Genomic DNA, 25,158 nt, shown 5'->3' on the forward strand with positions numbered 1-25,158 from the left:
CTTAAAGAGACTAACAATATGGGCAAAGGTAAATGGCTGCCAGCTTAATGTGGCCAAGTGTAAGGCGATGCATTTTGAGAAGAGATAACAAGATGTGTACTATATTGATGGAACTGAACTGAAGGAAACTGGTGAGGCCAGAGACTTGAGGATAGTTGTGGACAGGGAGTTCAGAATGCATATTGTGAAGGTAGTGTTAACAACACATCAGATTACATAGTTGTTGAAGAACACACTGACAAGCAGGGATAGAGTAGTTATTGTTCCCCTATATAAGGTTCTAATAAGGCCATATGTGGACAGATCTGGTCACCTGGGTTCCGTGGGATGAAGAAATGGTGGAGAGAGAGAGAGAGACAAGTGTCAAAGATTGTTGCAGATCTATAGAATACTCCCTATGAGAAGAGATTGGTCGTCTGTGGTGTTCAAAAACTAGCTGATGGGCAGAAAAGAGGAGAAATGATGGAAGCCATAAGTTGTTAAAGAGAATTTATAGGATTGAAACTTTTTTTTTTTCAGTACATGGCAGGAAGAGATTGAACGAGAAGTCATCCATAGAAACTGTATGAGAACATAGTTAGCAAGGCAAGGGTGTTAGGATTAGATTTTTGACTTGGAGGGTGGTGAGTGGATGTAATGAGTTGCCAGAGATGATTATGAGTGCTTTGTCAATGAATAAATTTAAGGAGAGATATAATAGGTATTGTGTAAATAATGGCTAGTGTGTGAATAATTGATTTCCTGAGTTGAGTCTTCTGACTCCATGGAGAGAGCTGTATAATAATAACAATTTTAGTTTTTATATACCTGGCAGCATTTCTCCTGCTGAAGCTGTTTATAACTTCAACTAAGAAATCTGAAAGATGTGTGTTTGTTGGGGACAGGGGGAGGTAAAAGGGAGAATCTCCCTCTCTCTCCTTCCTATGTGGCACCAGCCAAAAAGTGCTGTCTGTAACATTGTGGGATGGTGTGTGAGAAAGAATCCTGAATTTGGCAATAGTCTTCCCATAGAAGGAAGTGAATAGTCTGTTCAGTCACCTCCTAAATCCTAATGTTTATTCAAAAATAGTCTTATGATCTAATTCACTGTTTTCTTCATACATTTTTGATATAATTTTAATAGCTAGAATGCAAGGCTTTACTTTCCTGCATAAAGAATAGTTCTATGTATATATTTAATGTAATGAACATTGCATGTGTCATCATTAAGTATAAGGTCAGATCATATATTTTAATGTTAATATATATTATAACACAGATGTTTGATCACATCAAGAACTATATATATTATAATGTAATATTTTTAGTTCATAGTTGTGTTAACAAAAACTTAGAATGAAACTACATGTCATTTGAAAATCACTTTTATGAAACTAAGGGTTCTTCATAACACATTTGATAGTTACAACTCGGCCAACCAGGCCAGCTAGCGGCCTGGTTGGCCAAGTGGTTAGCATATCTGCTCTCCAGCCAAAAGGCTGCGGGTTCAAATCCTGCTGTGGGCTTCGATGTTTGTGATTATCTGTGAAAATACTAGTGGCAGTAGTGGGTGGTAGATGGTGTTGGTGTAGTTGTGGTTCATTGTAGTTGGTGGATTGTGGAGATAGAGAGTTCTAGAGTAGATGCCCCCCCTTGATGAGCCTTTGGACTCCCTGGAGGTGTCAAGTAATAATCCACTTCCTCCACTGGCCCACCCTGGAGTATACTGTATCCACTGCACCTGTAATTTGCCCTATATAGGGGAAACAGGATACACAATTCCTATCAGAAAAAAGGAACATAGATGGCACATTAAATTTAATAACTACGGTAAAGCTGACCTTTCTGATCATGCCCTGAATACTTTACATAGAATTGACTGGAAAAGCATCTGTTATTTACATCACACCAAAACGTGGTATGAAAGTAAATTTAAGAAGGCCTGTGAAATTCTTATCAACCACCCTAATTTTAATCTAAAAATCCCAAGAATATGGAAAGCATATATTCTGCCTGCATAACCTTTCTCCCTAAAAGTTAATTATAAATAGGACTACAGGTAATCCAGGATCTTAAATCTAATATAACAAGTCTCGTGTTAAATTAGGGCATCACTTTTGCTGTAATAAAACTATTGAAAATTTATTTTTCACTTGGTTAGACTATAATAAATTTAGTTTAATCCTTTATCCAAGTGTGAGCAAATTTGCACCTGAAAGTATCTTCAGGACTGGGGTAAGGTCGCACAACATCGGGCAACTTGTTGCAAAGGTGGAGCAAGTTAACATCACTCTTATCTCAGTATCTCCCATAATGCAAAATACATCTCCTTGCAGATATGTATAATGTTATGCATTAAGGGAAGGGGCCACTACCCAGACTAGTTTCGACCTTTATTGAGGTCTCTTCAGTGTGAGCCAGGTCCAAGTGAAGATACCAGGCAGAAGCATTAGCAAGATCAATTCTACCTATAGGAGTTGCCAAATGGTGTGCCACGTTTTTATTAAATTACTCTGGATTTAGAGAAAGATGTTGAAAGTTTATTTTTTGCTTGGTTAGACTATAATAAATTTAGTTTAATCCTTCATCCAAGTGTGAGCAAACAAAGTTTGCACCTGAAAATATCTTCAGGAATGCTTCTGCCTGGTATCTCCACATGGGCCTGGCTCCCACTGAAGAGACCTCAATAAAGGTCGAAACTAGTCTGGGTAGTGGCCCCTTCCCTTAATGCATAACATTATACATATCCGCAAGGAGATGTATTTTGCATTATGAGAGATACTGAGATAGGAGTGATGTTATCTTGCTCCACCTTTGCAACGAGTTGCCCGGTGTTGTGCCACCTTACCCAAGTCCTGAAGATACTTTCAGGCGCAAACTTTGTTTGCTCACACTTGGATAAAGGATTAAACTAAATTTATTGTAATAAAACTATCTATGTGAAAAAAAAAATTCTCTGATGTTGTCATAAACAGAATATAGCTTTGATGTAGTTATTTTATTTTACGAGTATTTCATTATTTTATTTTTTTCACTAGAGGTCATGCCAGTAGAATAACTGTTGATCAAATCATTGTCTCTTTAGCATACTATGTGAAATGTAATATAGCTTGTCTCTGTATATATGTGTGTGTATGCTCCAGATCATGACCTTAATATGAAAGTCAAAACATCGGGAAATTAAAATAATTATTTCTAACATTATTTCTAGCCTATATAGACTACGAAAAAGCATTTGATTCAGTTATAACATCTGCAATGCTAAAAGCTCTTGAAATCCAGGGAATTGAGAAACCATATATTGAAACACTAAAACATATTTACAATAATGCAACCTCTGGATGGATAATGAGACTTCTGTAATTAAATTATATAAACACAGTGATAATTTCCCAATACAAAAAAGGCATCCAGCAAGGTGACACCATATCTCCCAAATGATTTACAGTTGCACTAGAGGAAGTCTTTAGAAGCCTTGATTGGGAAACAAAAGGAATAAACATAAATGGAGAAAGGCTGCATCATCTGAAATTTGCAGATGATATTGTCCTAATAGCAGATAATCTTGAAGATCTGGAAGAAAGGCTAAATCAGCTAAATGAAGCCTCCAAAGTAACTGGATTAAAAATAAATAGAGAAAAAACAAAAATAATGATGAATAAATACATAAACCATAGAACTGTCAAAGCCGAAAACCATGAAATAGAACAAGTTACTTCATATGTATATTTGGGCCAATTGTTATCCTTTGAGGATTACCAAAGAAAAGAGATTGAACGAAGAATTCACCTTGGATGGATGGCTTATGGGAAAATGAGAGACATATTCAGAAGTGACAACCCTATGAGTCTAAAATTATAAAGCTTTCGACCAGTTAATACTTCCTGTCCTAACATACAGAGGAGAAAAATGGACTTCAGCAGAAGCCCTAAACAAAAAGCTGAGAACAACACAACATCACATGGAGAGAAGTATGCTAAAAATAACATACGAAGACAAATACCTGGATAAGATCTCAAACAGGTATCATGGATATTGTAAAATACATTAAACAGGCTAAGTGGAGATGGGCTGGCCATATAGTCAGATGAAGTGACGGGAGATGGACTAGAAAAACAACAGAGTGGCTGGAGCAAGACAAAGAGGAAGACCAAGAAGAAGGTGGAGGGATGAACTGAACAAATTGCAGGAGTGAGATGGATGGGAGAGGCAGAAAACTGAGTGGTCTGGAAAATCATGGGGGGAGACCTTCATCCAGCAGTGGACAGAACCAAAAGGTTGAAGATTTCTAACATGGTTGTAGTCTCCATAATTTGACTGAAATGCCTCTTATAGAGTATCACATTCCTATCCACCCACTCCTGAATTCTGTCTTTCACTAATTTTTCCATTACCTTTTAATTACCACTCCTGAGATGAATCATGAGATTATATTTTTGATGAGAGTGGTAAAAGTCACATACTTTAAAATAATAAACAGATTACATTGTTCATTATTTTCACCTAAAATTTGCTATTAATCCACAATTTAAACTTTTAAATATGCCAAATTGTTAAATTCTGTTTAATAATTCCACATATTAATGAAAAATGTCTTGAACTCGACATTTTTTGCAGGAAGAAAAGCATTAAACTTTCCCAACTTCCCCTTACATGTTAGTCTGAATGGCCTCTCATAGAAAAGTAACTTGGCTTCTTTGAAACCTAAATGCTCTAATAGGGTGGGTAATCCTATCTGTATTATGGCTATCAATTGCATGTGTTCTTCTGGCCAGTTTACCCATTTTGCAGGATGAAAAATATGAAATTTCCAGGAGGAAATTCCCTGCCACATCTGTATGAGATTGGTTAATTCCCTTTCAAGTGAAAAACCTTGATGAAATGTCTTCTTATCAAATTATTAAATTAAATTTAAATTCGAATCACTAGAATATGAATTCTAGTGATTCAAACCTGGGTCTTTCCAATCAAAGGACCCAGTCAAAATGATTCAGCTACAGATGCTCAGCATTAAACTTTTACTATCAATATTACATAAAAAAATATTCATTTCAATAAATTACATAGACTACAACTGTGTTAAGAATAATTACTTTAATTTTCCGATGTTTCAACCTTCATATTGACGTCATCACCTGGAGTACACACACACAAAGACAAGCTAAACTACAATTCAAACAGTATGCCAAAGTAATAATGATTTGATTAACTATTGTTATACTGGCCTGACCTCTAGTGGGGGGAAACCCTACGTTAAAGCTAAATCCTATTTATTTATAACATGGTCAGAGAACAAATTCATATTAATACTTTTAATACATCAATAGTGGTGGCCTAATCAATAATTTAACATAAAAGTGTTATATTAAGACTAAGATCCTGGATTACTACAGTCCAAATTATAATATTACATCAAAGTCTGGTGGCCATGGGGCCAGATAAAAAAAAATATTGTCTACATGTCTAATTATAATCTTGGAACAAAAGGTTATGTGGAGAGAATATGTGCCATCCATATTCTTGGGATTTTTAGACATCATTATTGTTAAGATTATGGTCGTTGATTATAATTTCACAGGCCTCTTTAAATTTGTACTCATACCACATTTTTGTGTGATGTAATAAACAGGTGCCTTTCCCATCAATTCTATGCAGGTATTCACAGGGAATGATCAAAAAGGACAGATTTACCATAATTATTAAATTTAATGTAGCGTTTATGTTCTTTTTTCAGATAGAAATTGTACTTCAAGTTTCACCTATATAAGGCAAATTATTACAGGTACACTGAATATGGTCTACTCCAGGGTGGTCCATGGGAGGAAGTGGATCCTTGCAGGAATTAAGCTTCAATTTTGCAGGAGGTTTAAAGGTGGCATTAAGGTTGTATTTCTGCAGTTTTGTTTATTTTATCTGATATTCCCTTTAATGTATGGAATGGCTACATTTTTATTGTAATCTAGTTTATTTTTATTACTGGTACAGTCTTGTGAAGAACTTTGTTGCTAGTATATTTTTTTGCTGGAGCCATTTTTTAGGATGTTATTGTTGATAACTTTTAATTTGTGCTTAAGTGCTTGATCATTAGAGAAAATATTTAAAGCCCTGTTTTTTTAGTGTGTTAGTGACACCTAGTTTTAGTGCTAGGTGATGATAAAAGCTTATGAGTATATATATTGACTAGTATGTGCAGGCTTAAAGTAAACAGTGAAGGAAAGACTGCTGGAAGGAAGATGTGTGACAAGTATATCTAGAAATGGAAGTGTGTTCTGACTTTCAATTTCGATTGTGAATTATATGCATTCGTCTTGTTTGTTTATGTGGCTAAGGAAGTTGTCTAAAGTCTGGTGGCCATGAGGCCAGATAAAAAAAATATTGTCTACATACCTAAGCCAGATTTTGGGTTTTAAAGTAAAGGAATCTAGAGAATGTTGCTCAAAAGCTTCCACAAAAAAGTTAGCAATTGAGGAGGAGCCCATGAATGGGCCTTCTTTTTGCAATGTAAAAAGTATTTTGCCACACAAAAGAACCAGAACATAGTACATTGGCAAAGAGCACCATGATATCAGGTGGAAAATTATTCTGTAAAAGAGGAATTGATCACTGACTGAGACATTTGTGAAAAGGACAGAGAGACATCAACCTGTTTAATTTTAATTTTGTTTACAAAGTCTTATACACACACACACACACACACACACACACACACACACACACACACACGGGAATCTGCCCCCCCCCCCCCCCCCTAGCACCTTAGGACAATATCATCTGCAAATTTCAGATGATGCAGCCTTTCTCCATTTATGTTTATTCCTTTTGTTTCCCAATCAAGGCTTCTAAAGACTTCCTCTAGTGCAACTGTAAATCATTTGGGAGATATGGTGTCACCTTGCTGGATGCCTTTTTTGTATTGGGAAATTATCACTGTGTTTATATAATTTAATTACAGAAGTCTCATTATCCATCCAGAGGTTGCATTATTGTAAATATGTTTTAGTGTTTCAATATATGGTTTCTCAATTCCCTGGATTTCAAGAGCTTTTAGCATTGCAGATGTTATAACTGAATCAAATGCTTTTTCGTAGTCTATATAGGCTAGAAATAATGTTAGAAATAATTATTTTAATTTCCCGATGTTTTGACTTTCATATTAAGGTCATGATCTGGAGTATATACACACATATATATACAGAGACAAGCTATATTACATTTCACATAGTATGCTAAAGAGACAATGATTTGATCAACGGTTATTCTACTGGCATGACCTCTAGTGAAAAAAATAAAATAATGAAATACTCGTAAAATAAAATAACTACATCAAAGCTATATTCTGTTTATGACAACATCAGAGAATTTTTTTTTTTCACATAGATAGACCAATCGCCCAATCCCCCAAGTTCCTGGCTGGTAAGCGGTTAAGAGCAAGTAAGCCGGTAAGACAAAAAAAAGTGACATGAAAACGTTTCAAATTTCGGCTTATCTTTATATATATATATATATATATATATATATATATATATATATATGACTACTACTATTAACTCGGGGTTGGGATATGTTCATTTTTAATATTAACTGACTTAAAACCCGAGAATTATAACAAAATGAGATTTATTTGAAAACGCAACATGTTTTGTCGATATATATATATATATATATAGAGAGAGAGAGAGAGAGTAGTTATATAGGGGGAGAAATGACCTACCTTCTTGAATATTATGCTAGTTTCTTGGCTATATGATAATTCAAGGAGGTAGAAGGTCATTTCTCCCCTACTGGCTGAAGCAGTACACTACTTATGAATCTTGAGCAAACCATAAATTCTAGGGAACAAGCATAGTGTGGAAGTAGTTTTTTAATTTAACTATATATGGGGCTAGGAAGTGACTGATTTAAGTAATTCTAGTGTTTTCTTTTTAATCTGATTAGTTGGGTTATATTCCACAAGTCGATAAGTGCTGTTGCCTGAGACTGATTGATTCACTTTTTTCAAGATATATTGTTTGGCTTAAAATAGTTCAGACTTTGCAGAGTAAATTTGATGATTTCAAATGTAGAATAGAATCTGGATCTGAGCTTGCATCCAGTGGCAATCCATTTGGTGGAGGCACTTAATGGCAATGCCTTTGTGGGCTCTAGTAATTATTACAATATCCTGACTTGCTTTTAAAGATTTCACAGCTGCTAATGAGTTTTGGTGAGACTGCTTGTTATTCCTTTAGTATTATTTAAAATTTTAGAGGTTTCTACTCATATTTTATCAGCTATAGTAGTTGGAAGAAATCTTATGCTTCTTTCAATATGGTAAATAAAATCTAATTTGTTATATGTCCTGGGTGCAACAGCAAAGTTTAGGTCTTTACTAAGTAGCGAGAGTTCATCATTCAGGGAGTGGCTTGGGGGTTAATCGCATGACTTTCAATGAAGGCTATTAGTTGCTATTGGTTACTACTATTCTCTCTTGTAAATAGTTGGGTGCTACTGTTATCAATGGTTGGCTATTTTCAAAGATACTGAATGATGAGAAATTTAAATTGGTCTGTTGGCTGTTTAAATCTTGCCATGGTTTCAACCTAAGAAATTTGACTATAAGTTTTACTTTGTTTCCAGGGTATGTTTAGCTAAGCTGTCAGTAATCCACTCAAGGATATCCCAAATATCTGGATTTAAATAACTGAAAAGTTCTGATTTCCAATTTGGAACCTGATTTTCAGCAAATGCTAAGTTCTTGCTAGTAGTTGAATCTGCATTGCTATCACCATACGGTTGCAAATTTTTAGTGTTAAAGTGCTTTTTCTTCCACTGGAAGTCAGGCCAGTAGAATAACAGTTGATCAAATCATTGTCACTTTGGCATACTGTTTGAAATGTAATGTAGCTTGTCTTGTGTGTGTGTGTGTGTGTGTGTGTGTACTCCAGATGATGACCTTAATATGAAGGTTGAACCATCGGGAAATTAAAGTAATTCTTCTTAACACCATGGTTGTAGTCTCCATAATTTATCAAAATGAATGCTGATCACCAAGTAACATTGAAAAAAGGGATCAAGAAAAAAAAAAAAAAAAAAAATATATATATATATATATATATATATAAGAGTACATCCCCATGGGGCTTGCAGGCACGGGCATGGCTAACCCGGGGTCCTAGAGCTAAGTATGATCTATTTCAAGCTTCTGATCATACTTTTCTCTTATTCTTCCACTCATTGCTTCTACCCTCATACTAACATTCCTCCTAGTGAGGGTTCTTTACTTTAAGCTTTCTATCTATCTCTTGTCTCTCTTACTAACCTCAGAGATCCTCCATTCTCCATGAAGCTATTAGCGTATTTGAGGGCTAGGGGTGTTTCCTCCTTTTCCAACAACCACTAACATACCTAGTAGTGGGCAGCAGCGCTAGTAGTTGTAATCTCTTGTAGTATCACATGCTATATGAGGCAAAGATCCAGAGGACTGACTTGGCTCAAAAATGATAACCTTGGGCTATGACGAACTGTTCATCTCTCTGGCCAGGATACCGTGGTAGAGAAAGCAATGGGAAACCACTCTACTATTATCCCATGATAACCTTCATGCTGATGCAGACTTATAACAGAGGGGAAGCTGCCAGCCTGGCACACCAAGGTGGTACCTCTAAGCACAGAGGGGAAAGAATTGTGCAACAAAGACCAAATCTGACTAGACTGAGGAACTATGACATCAACAAGACTGATGACAATCCTAGCCCAAACTCATCAATCAGATCATCATACAATAACTCTCAGAAAGACTTTCAAGATAGGAACATGGAACATCAGAGGACTCCTGCAAACTGGGAAACTAGACATAATACAGAATGAAATGGAAGACAATAAGATACTAATCTTAGGGTTGGCTGAAACTCACTAGAAAGAAGGTGGTCATTTTACAACACATAAGGGAAACAAGGAGTTTTTCTCTGGTCCAGACCATAACAGTGAAAAGGGAGTTGCCATCATTGTTAATAAAAACATTAGTAAAGCAGTAAAAGGATACAACTCAGTCAATGATAGAATCATAACAGTAAGATTAAACACCATCCCAATTCCAACAACACTGATACAAGTTTATGCACCCACATCGAATGAAGAAGATGAAGTAAGTAAGGAATTCTACAAAGACCTAAATGAAACTATGGATACAATACCAAGAAAGGACATTCGAATAGTTCTAGGAGACTTCAATGCTAAGGTGAGATTCAATACACATGATAATCACTTATATGGAATCATTGGAAAATATGGACTGGGAATTAGAAACAAACGAGGAGAAAAACTATTGGAGTTCTGCATTGAAAGGGAATTAGCAATCACTAACATAATGCACAAATAGCACAAAAGGAGAATATACACATGAGTAGCACCTGGGAATCGATGTAAGAATCAAATTGACTACATTTTAATTGACAGAAGATGGAGGACATTAATCAATAACACCAAAACACTGCCAGGAACAGATTGTGGATCAGACCATCAATTATTAACCTCTAATTTAAAGATCCATCTGAAAGCAAATAAGAATAACAGCAACAAAAGATATGACTTTTCACAAATGAACAACAAATTTACAATGGACATTGAATCAGAGCTCAAGAAACAAAAAAGCACACCTCAGGAACAAAGCATTGAATCATATTGGACACACCTAAAACAAACTTACAAAATCTGCAGCCAAACACATCCCAATAAAAAGAAGAATGGTAGTCTATGGATTACAAAAGAACCCCTAGAACTAATTGAAAAAAAAAGGAAACAAATTAAAATAACAAATTGGAAAAACCAAATTACCTGAACCTGAATTAAGAAATCTTGTTAAAAAGATAAAAATAGCTATATCCAAAACATCTGTAAAGAAATAGAAAGACACTCCAACTCTAATGAAACAGTAGATTTATTCAAGAAGGTTAAGAATAAAACCAAAAAATTCAAAACTTAATATAATTGCAGAGGAAAATGGCAAGATCTTAAATGACACTAATGACATAGCCAGAAGATGGAAAGAGTATTGCACCGAGCTTTACAAGGATCCAGCTATTCAACAGGAAGATGAAGGAGCTATGGAAAACATGGAAACAGAACCAGAGATCCTCATAAGTGAAGTAGAACAAGCAATCAAAAAATTAAGGAAAAACAAAGTCCCAGGTCCTGATTCAATACCAGCTGAAATGTTGAAAAACTTTGGAGAGAATGCAGTCAACCGGATACACGATTTATGCAACAAAATCTGGAAGATGGCTGAATGACTGGACCAATTCCATCATTATCCCAATCTACCAAAAAGGCAATCACAACAACAACAACTGAAAACAACCGCATAATTGCCTTATCTCACATACCAGCAAGATTTTACTACACATTATTAAGGAGAGATTACAAAGTTTTATAGACCATCAGATCCCAGAAGAACAAGCAGGATTCAGAAAAGGTCGAGGGACTAGAGATCATATATCTAACATCAGACAAATAATTGAAAAAGCAAGGGAATTCAACTTAAGCCTTTATCTATGCTTTATAGATTACTCCAAGGCCTTTGACTGCATGAGGTGGGATATCTTATGGGATATCATGCAAGAATCAGGAATACCAAACCATCTAATAACCCTCATAAAGAACTTATATCAAGGAAATCAAACAACAGTAAGAATTGAAAACTCACAGTCCCCTGCATTCCAACTTGAAAAAGGATCAAGACAAGGATGCATATTCTCACCATTACTATTCAGCCTTTACAGTGAAACTATAATGAAAAGATCTCTAGAAAAGTGGAATGGAGGCATTAAATTAAGTGGCCGAACAATCACTAACCTATGATATGCAGATGACACAATGATAATAGCAACAGGCAAACAGGAATTAAAATCCATCCTGAATCAATTAGAATGGGAAAGCCTAAGCCACGGTTTAAGAATAAATCAGGATAAAACAAAAATAATGATTTTAAACAACGCAGAAGAGATAGATGTAGAAGGAATTGAAATTGTCACCCATTTCAACTACCTTGGAGTGATGATAACAAATAAAGATGGATGTAAAAAAGAGATAAGAAGAAGAATAGCACTAGCTAAAAAAGCAATGACTGATTTAACCAAGATCTGGAAAGACAGACACATCTCCAAAAAAAGACAAAAATTAAGCTTGTAGAAATCTTAGTTTTTTTCAATCTTTCTCTATGCTTCTGAGTCTTGGACAATGACAAAAGATGACAGAAGAAGAATTCGGGCGTTCAAGCTCTGGTGCTGGAGAAGATTGTTAAGAGTGTCTTCAACAGAAAAGAGAACAAATGAAAGTATTCTAGAAGAACTGAATATCCACACAAGACTGATAAAGATAATCGAAAAGAGAATACTGCAATATTTTGGACACATGTGCAGAAGGGAAGGCAATTGCCTAGAAAAAGTAATCATCCAAGGTAAACCTCATGGGAAAAGAAAAAGAGGAACCTCCCCCCCCAACAGGTGGATTGACCAAATATCAAGAATCACTGAACTTAAACTAGAACAAGCAATAAGAGAGGCACAGGAGAGAAAGAAATGGTGAAGCATCATCAGGAAGGTCACGAGTCCTCAGACATGAGAAGATCCGAGAGAGAGAGAGAGAGAGAAAGAAAGAGTACAGTGAATTACAAGCTATATGAGATGACACATCTGCAATTAAAAAAAAAAAAACTTGTCTGAAGAAATTAGTAGTTTAAAGTTTAAATTTATGTAACTGTTCATCAGTTGCATGCCTCAAGTGAGTCTTTTAGATTAGGACTTAACTTTTTGTGGCACAGGTAACTCTAACTCTTCAAATATGCAATTATAAGATTTATAAGTAAAATTTCATAAAATGTCAGTTTGTTTTACATGATATGCATTTAACACTGAACAAGAGGCATGCTACCACTTTGAGGTCATATCAAAGACTATGTGGTAAATTATTTATGTGTTGAGGCAAAGGAAAGGAAGCATTTATATATTCTTAAGCTAAAGTCATACAGCAACCCACAAAAAATATAAATTATCAACCAAGCAGCTCAATATTATATAAAAAAAAGTTTATTAGCTGAGAATTTAATTTCTACTACTCTATTTCTAATTCATATGATTCTTAAACTCACGTTAAATGATTTTGCCTTTTCTCAATGTCTCCAGCAAATGGATTGTCGCTAGATGCAAGCTTCTTTGCCAATTCTTCGCACTGAACAAATCGCTCAGATCCAGATTCTATTCTATGTTTGAAATCATCAAATTTACTCTGCAAAAGCTGAAAAATAAATATAAATAAAATTAATGAAAGGAAAACAAAACTGAAACTATATTATGCTATTTATGAATTTATTTTGTTAGAAACATATGCTATCATTCTACTTTAAAAAAAATAAAAAAGAGTAAATTTAGCAAAAGAATATCAAAATGTAGTGCTTAACCATCAAGATAATACTCACTTCAAAAATGAATAATAAAATGCAAACTTCAAAATGCTATTAGCAAAATAATCACTTTTATGACATGCAATTAAAATTTGAGATTAAAAAAAAATTATTAAATCTAGAATAAGAAAATGCTACTTTAAAAAAAGAAAATGTGTTTTCTTTGATATGTTTTTTTGCTTCTACAAAACATGTTATCTGATATAAAAAAGAGATTAAAAAATATAAGAGGCAACAATGAAAACCATGACAAATCATTAAAATTCTGCATTTAGATTAAAATTGCTATGTAAAAATTAAATTTCAGTTTTACAATTTAAACCATCTAACACATACCAAAAGGTGCTCATAATCTTGCCCATATTCTTCAGAAGCTGCCGTAACCATTTGTTCATTAATCCAATTCTCCAAATCTTCTATCTCTCGAAAATATTCAAGACGATGCTTTGATTCCATTAATTTCTGACGTCTAGTTGTAGACAATTTCTGCAGATTTTTCATTTGCTGGTATATTACTTGCTAAAATTAAACAACAGCAAACCATTTAACTGTTTTGATTTTTATATAATTTATATCACATTATTATTAATATCTCAAATTTTAATCAAGTTATCAAAAAAAAAATTACATTTTGCAAACACAGTAACTAGAATAAAAAAAAAATCTATAACAGATGTATAAGTATAGTTTGTTTTTAATTATATTTTAAAGAATCAATTATTGTAATGTAGCTTCTACAGAATGATCAAGATACTACTAGCCACTTCTGGATGAAGATCCTAATTAACCAATTCAACACTTTAATGATTGCTACAGAGAGATTGATTAGTTGTTTCTATCCTAGCTTAACTCCCACAAAATGAAATTATCCTGTCCTTCTTCCACTCCTTATGAATAACGTTTGTGGTAAGACTCAAATTGAATAACCAAGTTAGACAAACTGCTAATTCTATGTGCATTTCTTCTGCACCCTTGCCAATATCCCATCCAACTGCAACAGTTTGAATAGCATTCTTGCTATAATTTGAAAAGCTCTGAATCACCCATCTCTATATGTTTATCTAGTTTTACCTCAACATCCAAATAGCTAATGAGTCTGTCTGGGATGTATACCTTACTAAAGTGATTGCTTAACAGTTCATCAATTTATAAAAACATCTGATAATTTCCCTGCCTTCTGCATTCATTAAGGTTCTTCTCCCATGGTTATTTTCCCCTTATATGGGGAATGTAAGGGGGAAATTAACCATAGTTATTTTCCCCCTATATAGCAAAAAAATCTTGGATTTCCCTTTGCCTTAAGACTAACTTTTCACAGTGTGATTTCATCTTCCTCCTCACTATGGCTGTCTCTCTCACACAGCCTGCTTTTTTATACAACTTTTTTGGCCTAATCAATCAGCTTTCTTCCAGCATTGAATCCATGCTATTTTCTTTTCATACAGCTTTTGCTTCAGTCTTATTCCATCCACGTAACTCTTATTTAATTTGTTCTCTCCTAAGTCTAGGAATGCAGACATCCTTTGGCTACTTTCTTAGCACTACTAATTCCTCTGTCCAGGACTGACTTGGGAGAGGGTAAAATTACTGGGGCCCAGGGTTGATTGTGTTGCGTACATTTTTGCCTTTCTGTGCAATGCCATTATTAGCTGTTACCCCAGCAGGAGCAATTTTCTTTAAGCGTGAATCCCCTCTCATCAGCACTACCTTTACCATGCCAATTCATCACTTAAAGCTATTTTCTCAGTCTATCATTATCACTTCCCATATAGTTCCACACATACACACACACACAAGGTCTGACACAGAAAAAACGAGACTGTGCCTGTATCTCTTTTTATTTAACAAATTGAGAAAATCAACTACACTCTCCTTCAAAATAGTTCCTTTCTGAGGTGATACACACAGCTGCATATGATGCTGTCAACATTCAAAGCAATTCTGCAAATCATTTTCTGAAAGGCTGTTGAGGATCTCCATCGTTTTTGCTTTCACATCTTTAAGTGACAAAAAATGGGTTCCTTTGAGCACCAACTTGATCTTTGGGAAGAGGTAGAAGTTGCAGGGAGGCAGGTCTGGCGAATAGAGTGGGTGCTCAAGCACAGCGATGTTGTGATTAGCTAAAAACTGCTTCACAGACAAAGTGTTGTGGGCTGGCATGTTGTCTTGATACAAAATCCAACCATTTCTCCACAATTCTGGTCATTTCCTTGTCACATGTTTGCACAATTTCGCCAAAACTTCAAGGTAATGCTGCTGATTTACTGTCTGGCTGCTGGGAATCCACTCGGCCATTACAATACCCTGGATATCGAAGAAAACAATCAACATGGCCTTGAACTTCTAAAGACTCATAGGTGCTTTTTTTGGTCGTGGAGATGTTGCTGACTTCCACTGCATTGATTGTCGCTTGGTTTCTGGATCATACGTAAATATCCAAGTTTCATCACAAGTAATTACCGAATTCAACAAATCTGGTTCATCCTTAATGCGTTGCAAAAGGTTCAAACACAGTTCCTTGTGACATTCTTTTTGTTCTGACAACATTTTTGGAACCATTTTCATGTTCAATTCTTCCGTTAAAATGCATCAAACACTTTCCCCGTCCAAATGAACTTTCTCAGCTACAGCTTGAACACCCAACCTTCTGTCTTTTCGAATAACATCTTGCACTTTTTTAATGTTGTCATCGGTAACTGCTGTGCATGGGCAGCCTGGGTGATCACCATCTTTCACACTTTCTCTGCCTTCCGAAAATCATTTGTGCCATTCAAAAATGCATGCATGAGACATGCACTCATCACCATAAGTCTCAGCCAATAATTGAAAAGTTTCCATCATGGATTTCTTCAGTTTCACAAGAAACTTGATGTTAACTCACTGTTCACTCTTGCACTCAACATTTTCCGACTGAGGGCAAGAAAACATCTATATTAGAACAAGCATCCACTCATACTGAGTAAAGTGATGGAGTTGAGCCTTGTCTCACAGTGATAGGTTAGAATATGCTCTATAACCATCTCTTTGTCTCTCCATTCCCAAGCTGTAGGGTTAGTCTTATTTTTTTTTGTGTTGGACCTCATATATATATATATATATATATATATCCTTTTTTTATTCATAGCCCTCACATTATTTATCACCTTCCAACTTAAAATGGCATGATTACTTTCTCCAATTGGAAGCAAACACAGGTATCTTATTTATATACAGATTCTCAGATACTAGTACTAAATTCAATATTTGTGCGCTGCAAGAGTTTCTTCTATCATGGAAGAGATGCTTGTACTCAAAGTAGTTATTCCTAAGTAATTCTATAAATTCTCTTTTCTTGCATGTATTCTCCTCTCTCTACTCTATATCCACATAATGATAGTCCTACTGATATTCATAAAGTTTTTCTATCTATGAAGTTCACAGTCCTTTTCAGATAACTCCTGCAGATGAACCATGTATTTTGTTCTGTTAACCTCAACTACTCTCACATCTAAGTGCCTTGAACCACTTACTGTATCTGCATGTGATAGTCTTAAAAGCTTCTTAATAGTTTATAGTGCATTTTAGAATTATCTAAGCATGAAGTTTAATTTTCAGTGCCTTTTATTTTAATAACAGCTAACTTGTACTAACTCATTTTTGTTGTCTTATCTTGTTTATTAATATTATATTATTATTATTCTATTTAGCATTAGCATCATATTATATCAGAAAACTGCTGCAAAAATAGTCTTGCATTATTATAATGCAAGCTGAACAAAATGCTTTTAAAATTATCACTTCTTTAGTTATAACATCATGTATCAAAGTACTTCTCACAGACTACAACCTTCAGCTCTTGAAAAAGAACAACTCATTCTTTCTTTCTTAACTTCTGCTCATGAATGGCAATAAATCTGGTATAGGTTCCAAAAAATTTTTGTGTATGTGTGGGGATGATATATATGGTGTAATATATATATATATATATATATATATATATATATATATTTTTTTTTTTTTTTTAATAAGCAGATAAATGGAAGAACAGCAATTTGTTTCTTCATATTTTTTTGCCATTAATGAAGGTTAACTGATCTGAAGATAGTTCATGTGTACATAAGCAAATAAAATGTATATTAATAAACATCCAAAACAGTACACACGAAACATGTAAACTTTTACATTGGATAAAGCTACATTACTGAGTTGCACCAGCAGAGCCAACATATGCTTCACCTTGTAGAAATTAAGTAATTTTAAATACTTCACTGTAATAAACTTTCAAGAAAAGTACCAATACATTTCTAAAATAAGCATGCATGAAAAAAAAATAATAATAAAGAAAAAATTATTATCATTGAAAGGGAGAAAAAAATAAAATATTACCATCCTGCTATTAATCATCTTTGCATCAGGATGCTCATTATCTACCATACTTTGTGCTTGGTGACCCATTTCAGTGATTAGTCCTGAATATGTATCTATTTCCAGTTCAACTGCCTTTGAAAGAAAAATGCATTAACAGTCAATATTAAGAAATTCATTCCATTTTGAAAGTAAAAAATAGCACTGAAAAAAAAAAAAAATGCAATCAAGCATACTTAACCACACACATTCAAAGATATATTTGATAATGGTCAATGCATCACAACACAACTCATAAATCCTCTTATAATTTTGCATTCTATTCTCAGCAAATTATGGGTATTACCAAGTTTGAACTCTTAAGCAGAGAATGAAGGAATACTTTGAGGGTTCACCAGATTCTAAGACTATGAGGTGATTGCATTATATCAATCAATTATGCAGACTAGTTGACTGAAATAAACAGAGTTTTTCCTCCTGTAAACCAGAAAGAAAACTCTGCTCTTCTAATCTCAATGATTAACTTAGCAAACTGGAAGTGCCTATGTCCACCCTTGAAGGGATTCAAAAATCTTGATCTTTTACCCAAAGAATACAAGTTATTATTCTGACTGCACTATAAGGGTGTAAAAGAAAGTAAAGATGGTCTATGAAATCTTATTTTGCATATAACCTGAAGTGACCATATCATGCATCAAGTATAACCTCCAATAACTACAAAAAAAAAAATTGCAGAAAAAAGTTAGATAATAATTATATTAATTTCAAGAAATAAAGAAGAAATATCTATGGTATAAAGTTGGCCTTAAAATTTCCAGAAAAACTATCCCATTCATCAAAATAACATACCTGAATGTATATACCATTAGTAAAAGAGTAAGCAGCTAGGTATTGAGTCATCAAGGTTTCTCACCCAAGTACATGACTGATCAAGATAACAATTAGTCAACTCATTTTTCTATTGCCTAAAGTGTGTTCAAGTGACAATAAAAACCTTGAACAAAATGCCTTAAGCCAACAGAGAAATTCTGCTAGGAAATTAATACACAAAAGGATTATTTAATAATAAAAAAAACATGTTCACCCATATTTCACAAGCACCTTCAGTATGAAATAACTGTGTTACAAGTGCATACACATAACAGAAATTCAACAATATGATATAAATTAGTCAGTAGAGCAATAATTATCAAATAATACTAAAGTAAATTAAGCAAAATGTAAAAAATTTAATTAATTATGAAAAGCAGAGTAAAGGAGCACTATTTCCAAATTTCCAACACAAGAATTCTCATAAAGGGGATAAATTTAGTTCAAATCCATCAAACCTGTTAAGATCAGAGTGATATAATAATGTCTCACACCTCTTCTTTTAAACATTGGTGCCCTGCAGGTTAAATATTTCTTGTCAGAAAAAAATCAATCATTCTTTTCCACTGATCAGAGGTCCATTTGCTATGCTCTTTGCACCTATTTAACTGAATCAATCTCATTTTTTTTTGGGTTAAAAAGGGCTTCTTTTTAGGATACTAGGCTATCAGTTCCTGTCAAATGAGTCTTCTTCTGACAGGTACAGAGCTTGCCACAACTCCTGTTCGTTCTTCGTCCCATTTTAATTCTTTGGACAATGCATGTCGATATTTAAGGCAGAGCCACCCTAAAACTTGATCTTGGCATGGCATAGACAGTGGCTGTCTTCCTTTCAGCAGATCCAGTTTCCCTCACTTTTGACAGCAGCCATAGATTGACTACAGGACACCCTTTTAGCTATTTCATGAGAGGAACAGCGTTCTCTGTTCAAAGCTTGAATCAAACTTTTTCTGCAAGGTCTTAACTGCATGTCACTAGTCTTAGCAACCTCAGAACAAAATGCAAAAACTAGCTCTCACTGTCTATTAATAGCATAAAAAATTCTGACACAACAGCAACAACTATTACATCATACAAAAACCTGTGGGAATGATAGATGATGCAATACAATGGAATATCTAATGATAAACTAATGAAAATGACCATTTAACTATTAAAAACTACATTTATGTAAGGTGATGTGGTTTCTAGGAGCCTCCGCAGCTCTCAGTCAGTATAGATGAAGCCCTTTGGTCGGAAAGACCTGTGTTCGATTCCCATGCGTGACATGAGGAACCTTTATCTGGTCTCTTTCAATGAAAGGTGAGTTAGTCGGTCTCATACAGAGGTAGGGGGTTTTTCATCCCCCAGAACAGGCAAACTGGCCCCGTAAATACACATGGATTACAGTCATGAATACATCCCAGCCACATGCCAGTCCCAAGCCCAGATAAAAATGGGGGAGTTGGGGAAAACAATTGTGAACTATCCTGTAAAAATTTCACTAGGAACACTTTGTGAGCATACCTACAAAGTCATCTAGGGTCGGAAATAACTGAAAGGGGAAAAAAAACATGCAGTTTCAATTTGATTTTTTAATGATACTTGTGACATAATGATTAGAAATATATACACGTTTGCACAAGAATAATGTTTAATTTGCCAAATATTTCAGTTGGAATATTACAGACCATCTTCAGTGGCTATATAGGAATAGTTTTAAAAAACAAAGTGGAATACGAACAATTGATCATTCAACACATAGCGATATGACATCACGCAGCTCGTTCTAAGTATTAGAAGAGTAAACATTTTTAAAGTCATAATTATTCATATAATAATCTTAAATAACATTAGACTAATATAGGAAATTTACAAAAAATAAAATAAAAAAATAATGTGTTATCCTGATTAAATAAACTTTCCCAAATTTTTGATATAGATATACAGTCATTATGATTCAAGTTAGGACATTGAAGTAAGGCCTCCACACTTTATTTAAATAAACGTTCAAATTTGTAGTGACATCTGTGTAGGAAGAGAGTCTTGGACCAAAGGATGTTGTGGCTTGTTTCTAATCCAGGCTGAGCTAATCCAGATTTCTCAGGTTTGTTGTGTTGAATTGATGACTGATGCTCTTGAATTCTTTTTTCTATAGAACGTCTAGTTTGTCCAAAGTAGGAAAGAATTCAAGAGTATCAGTCATCAATTCAACACAACAAACCTGAGAAATCTGGATTAGCTCAGCATGGATTAGAAACAAGCCACAACATCCTTTGGTCCAAGACTCTCTTCCTACACAGATGTCACTACAAATTTGAACGTTTATTTAAATAAAGTGTGGAGGCCTTACTTCAATGTCCTAACTTGAATCGTAATGACTGTATATCTATATAAAAAAAGTTTATTTAATCAGGATAACACATTATTTTTTTATTTTATTTTTTGTAAATTTCCTATATTAGTCTAATGTTATTTAAGATTATTATATGAATAATTATGACTTTAAATATGTTTACTCTTCTAATACTTAGCGATATGACATCACGCGGCCCGTTCTATGTGTGAATGATCAATTGTTCATATTCCACTTTGTTTTTTAAAACTATTCCTATGTAGCCACTGAAGATGGTCTGTAATATTCAGACTGAAATATTTGGCAAATTAAACATTATTCTTGTGCAAACGTGTATATATTTCTAATGTAGTTTCAATGAACATGAGTGTACATTCTCAGGATTTATGTATAACAGGGTATGAATAGTAGATGTCACAGCTGTAGCATGCAGTATATTGTAGTGATTCTACTAATAATACTAGCAGTATAGTTTCACAGTACCAAGTGTTATATCAACTAATAAATTTTCACTTGTAACATAATTAAACTAAGAATGCAAACAAATTAGATCTGCAAAACTCCCAATAAATTCAGCATAATACAGTATCTCTAAATTTTAAACGTACCTTATGTTTTGTCAGAAGTTTAACAGCTGCATCCTCATCTTTTCCATAATCAGTACTTGTTAACATATCCATCTTTTCATTCATCCAAGACTCTACCTCATTTGCTTCAGAAAAAAACTGCATGAAAAATACAACCAGAATGTAAACATTCACACAAAGGCCATACAATGTAAATATTACTGTAAGTCTTTAATACTAATAATATGTAATAAATCCTATAGGACTAATTATTTAATTGTTTTGATTGTAACACCAAAGAGTGAAAATTGAAAACTTTTACTACTCAATCTAAACAATGAAAATAAAATTTATGAAGAACTGATTACCCAATCAATTTTGTTAAGTAAAATCAGTTAAAACAACAAAGGCATATTTAAATTAGTTAAATATGTTTACTTTCAGTGAGTGAAAAATATATATAAAAGTATATTAGCATTATTAAATAAAAATTTGCATAATTATTTTTTTTTAATTCAAACTCTTAATATTTTTTTTTTTTTTTTTTATCAAACCTTACTATCTAACTGATTAGTTTATATAAATTTTACATACACTATGCCTCTTTAAGTTTGTGATATAAAATACTTTTATTTTATTTTTATTTTTTTGATTTTCATATAGCTGAATGTGAATATAACTCAGTTCACTAAATGAAGGCAATTTGATGTGCAGATCAACTGTTTGCAGTCGGAAAGGCTCCTGCAATAAAATAATCTATAATGAACCTTAAATATTTTCTGAAAGAAATTAAGGAAAATGCTTAACTAACACAGTTGCGATAATGGCATTTTTAATCATAGGTATTGTTTATGAACATCATGCTTCTAGATCTGGAAAAGGTTTGCTAAAATTTATTTACATAATCAAACTCTCGATTTGTACACTCCAGGAGTATATGCAGAAAAATAAGTACATTCAATCTCTCTCCCCATTTCCCCTTCACGAATAACGTTAATATTTTTCTAACCATTATCATTATTAGTAGTCTGTCTCTTGATAGGTCCAACGATATCTCAGCAAATTCTCTTCCTCCAATTTCCTCTGTCGCTTGCTTCCTACTTCATTTTTCCCTAATTCAATTTTCCCTTCTATCATTCTTTTCAATAGGCTGTTTCCTCTTAATACATGTCCTATCCAGTTGTGCTTTCTTTGTCTTATGGTCTTTAGTAAATTCCTTTCTTCTTCATTGGTAATTTTTTCAGTCCACTTTATTTTCTCCATTCTTCTCCATAACCACATTTCAAATGCCTCCAACATTTTAGCTTCTTTCTTCCCAACTGTCCATGTTTCTGACCCATATAAGATCATACTCCAAATATATCTCTCTTCTACCTCATTTTCATCATGGTCACTTGTGGGCATATATATCTGTATAATCATTATGTCCACACACTTTGCTTTCAGTTTAATCATAATCACTTTCTCACTTTTATATACTGTTTTTTACTGAATTTTTAACCTTTTCAATTCAACACAAATGTTACTCCATCTTTTCCTCATGTTCTACAGAAATATATAATTCTATAACCATCACTTTCAAAATCTCCTATATCTTCCCATCTAACTTCACTTAGACAACCACATCCAATTTATTTCTCTCCATTTCTTTCTTCAAGTTCTCTAATTTATTAGCTCTCAACATTGTTCTTATGTTCCAAGTTGCCACTCGTATAGTTTCTATCTTATTCTCTCCTGGACATCTTATTTTATTCCTATTTTCCTCAATACTCAGGATCCCATCTTCATTGTCCATATAAGGGTTTTGTAGGTTAATGACCTGAGAAGCCCCATTTCTTCACCTGCCGGGCATGACATCCATTGTTTGCTGATAGACACCGTTTTTGCCAGTTGTGGAAACTAAATTTGCTGAGCTCACCATATTTCTTGGAAATGATACTGAGGTGGTTTTCCATTATCTTTCCCAGGAAACCATTATGATATGGTCTCAAATCTGGAAGAGCAACAGACTCCCACTGCTTAGAATAGGCTACACCTCTCACTACTAAAGGTAGAAAATAAAGTAAATAGAAAAGATTCACCCCTAGCCCTCAAATTACTCTAATAGCCCTGAGGGGAAGGAGCAAGAAGAGAAAAAGCATAAAGAAAGAAAGAAGATAGGGACTAGTCTACAGATAATATAACAGATGTATATTACATGAAGTAAGGCATGGTCCAGCATAGGTACCTTGGGTTTTCCACTCCCTAGAAAATGATTGAGCCCTTGAGGTCTCACTAATTTTCTAATTTCACTCCTTCACTTATTTTCTAACAGTAATTCTTTTCCTTGAGTAGAAGCTTATTACAGTCAACTTTCATTATAACAAACGCTGCTATAGCAAAATACCAAAAAAGTCCTGACTAGGGTTTCCACTCGAGAATTCCTGAAAAAAATTCATAATTTTAAAATATTCCCAAATGACAGGAGTAGTAAAAATATTTCCCAAGAAATTTGAAACATTTTATAATATTCTCTGATCTTAAATTCCTCATCCTCATTGCATAAGAAATAAAATAATCAGAGTTTCTCTGAGTTCATCATAATCCCAGTCTCTTCATGAGTGCTGTACACATGCAGCATGAAATAAAGGTTAGTAATATAGATATTTAATTATTAATATTTTTTTTGAATGAACACTAATGTCACTTACTTTATTGTAGTCACTCCAAACAACGAGTAAAATGTACAAGAATGATTTGTGGTATTTAAAAATAAAGATTACAAAAAGCAGACGGCTCGTTATCATGTTCCAAAAACACTGCAGTGCAAAGTGGCATGCATCATCAAAGACTGGACCTCATCACCATCTCAAACATATTAAAGAATGTGAAAAGAAAAATAAGGTAGAAAAGATGCAAATGATATCCCCCTTCAAAAAATAAAGAATTTTTCAATTTGTCAAACAGTACATGTCAGAAATATATGAATTAGTTCCTAAACTTGCAACAATAGATGGAATTTCTAGCATTACTGTAAAAATGATTTTATTAGAGAACGTTTCCCTAAAAGAGCCCTGCAGTTACCAATAAGGATAATAAGTTAATAAGAATTCATGTACTTGTCCTTCAGCAAAGGCCTATTATTTAGTTAAAGAAAGATTGGCAACCTTTAAGATTTGTTTTGAAACAAATGTAATTCTAACTACTTGTCACAGAGCTGCAATTATGAAAATATTCAAAAAATTTTTGCTAGTCTTTCAACACTTATGTTACAACCACATATTTCATCTTGCAGTGATAAAAGTATTTTATGTCAAAAAATCAAAAGATAGCAAAATAGCAATCATAGTTGTGAAAGTGAAAATTACAATGATGTTGTAAAACAGGATAATAAAGAAACACAATGAATTAGATTCATATAATGTAGATTATGCTTTAGAGGATGATGTTTCCTCTTCAATATCTAGTGTATAAAAAATTGTTAAACCGTTTAAAAATTCTTGAACAAAAAATTCTATTTTGCAAAAAAGAAATAATAAGGAGTGAAAAAATAGAGTTACAAGTCATTTTGGACTGCAAAACACATGGAATATGTTAGAAAATATGACTGACATTTTTATGAAACCTCTCTTATTTATGAAAGGATGAAT

At 33.8% G+C, this 25,158-nt stretch overlaps 1 protein-coding gene across 1 annotated transcript in view; it reads right to left on the minus strand.

Moving 5' to 3' along the window:
• The window catches only part of kst (spectrin beta chain, non-erythrocytic 5 kst), a 687,893-nt gene that overhangs the window by 327,031 nt on the left and 335,704 nt on the right, over positions 1-25,158 (minus strand). The window contains exons 39-42 of the mRNA XM_090398802.1: positions 21,572-21,688; positions 17,780-17,893; positions 13,751-13,933; positions 13,103-13,248 (exon numbers count right to left, since the gene is read on the minus strand). Coding sequence (XP_090254928.1) covers positions 13,103-13,248; positions 13,751-13,933; positions 17,780-17,893; positions 21,572-21,688 — 560 coding nt within the window. The remainder of the gene's footprint in view (positions 1-13,102; positions 13,249-13,750; positions 13,934-17,779; positions 17,894-21,571; positions 21,689-25,158) is intronic.

Source organism: Typopeltis vanoorti, chromosome 10 (genome assembly GCF_054136105.1).
Source record: "Typopeltis vanoorti isolate ZY-2024b chromosome 10, IOZ_Tvanoo_1.0, whole genome shotgun sequence".
Classification (NCBI taxonomy): Eukaryota; Metazoa; Arthropoda; class Arachnida; order Uropygi; family Thelyphonidae; genus Typopeltis; species Typopeltis vanoorti.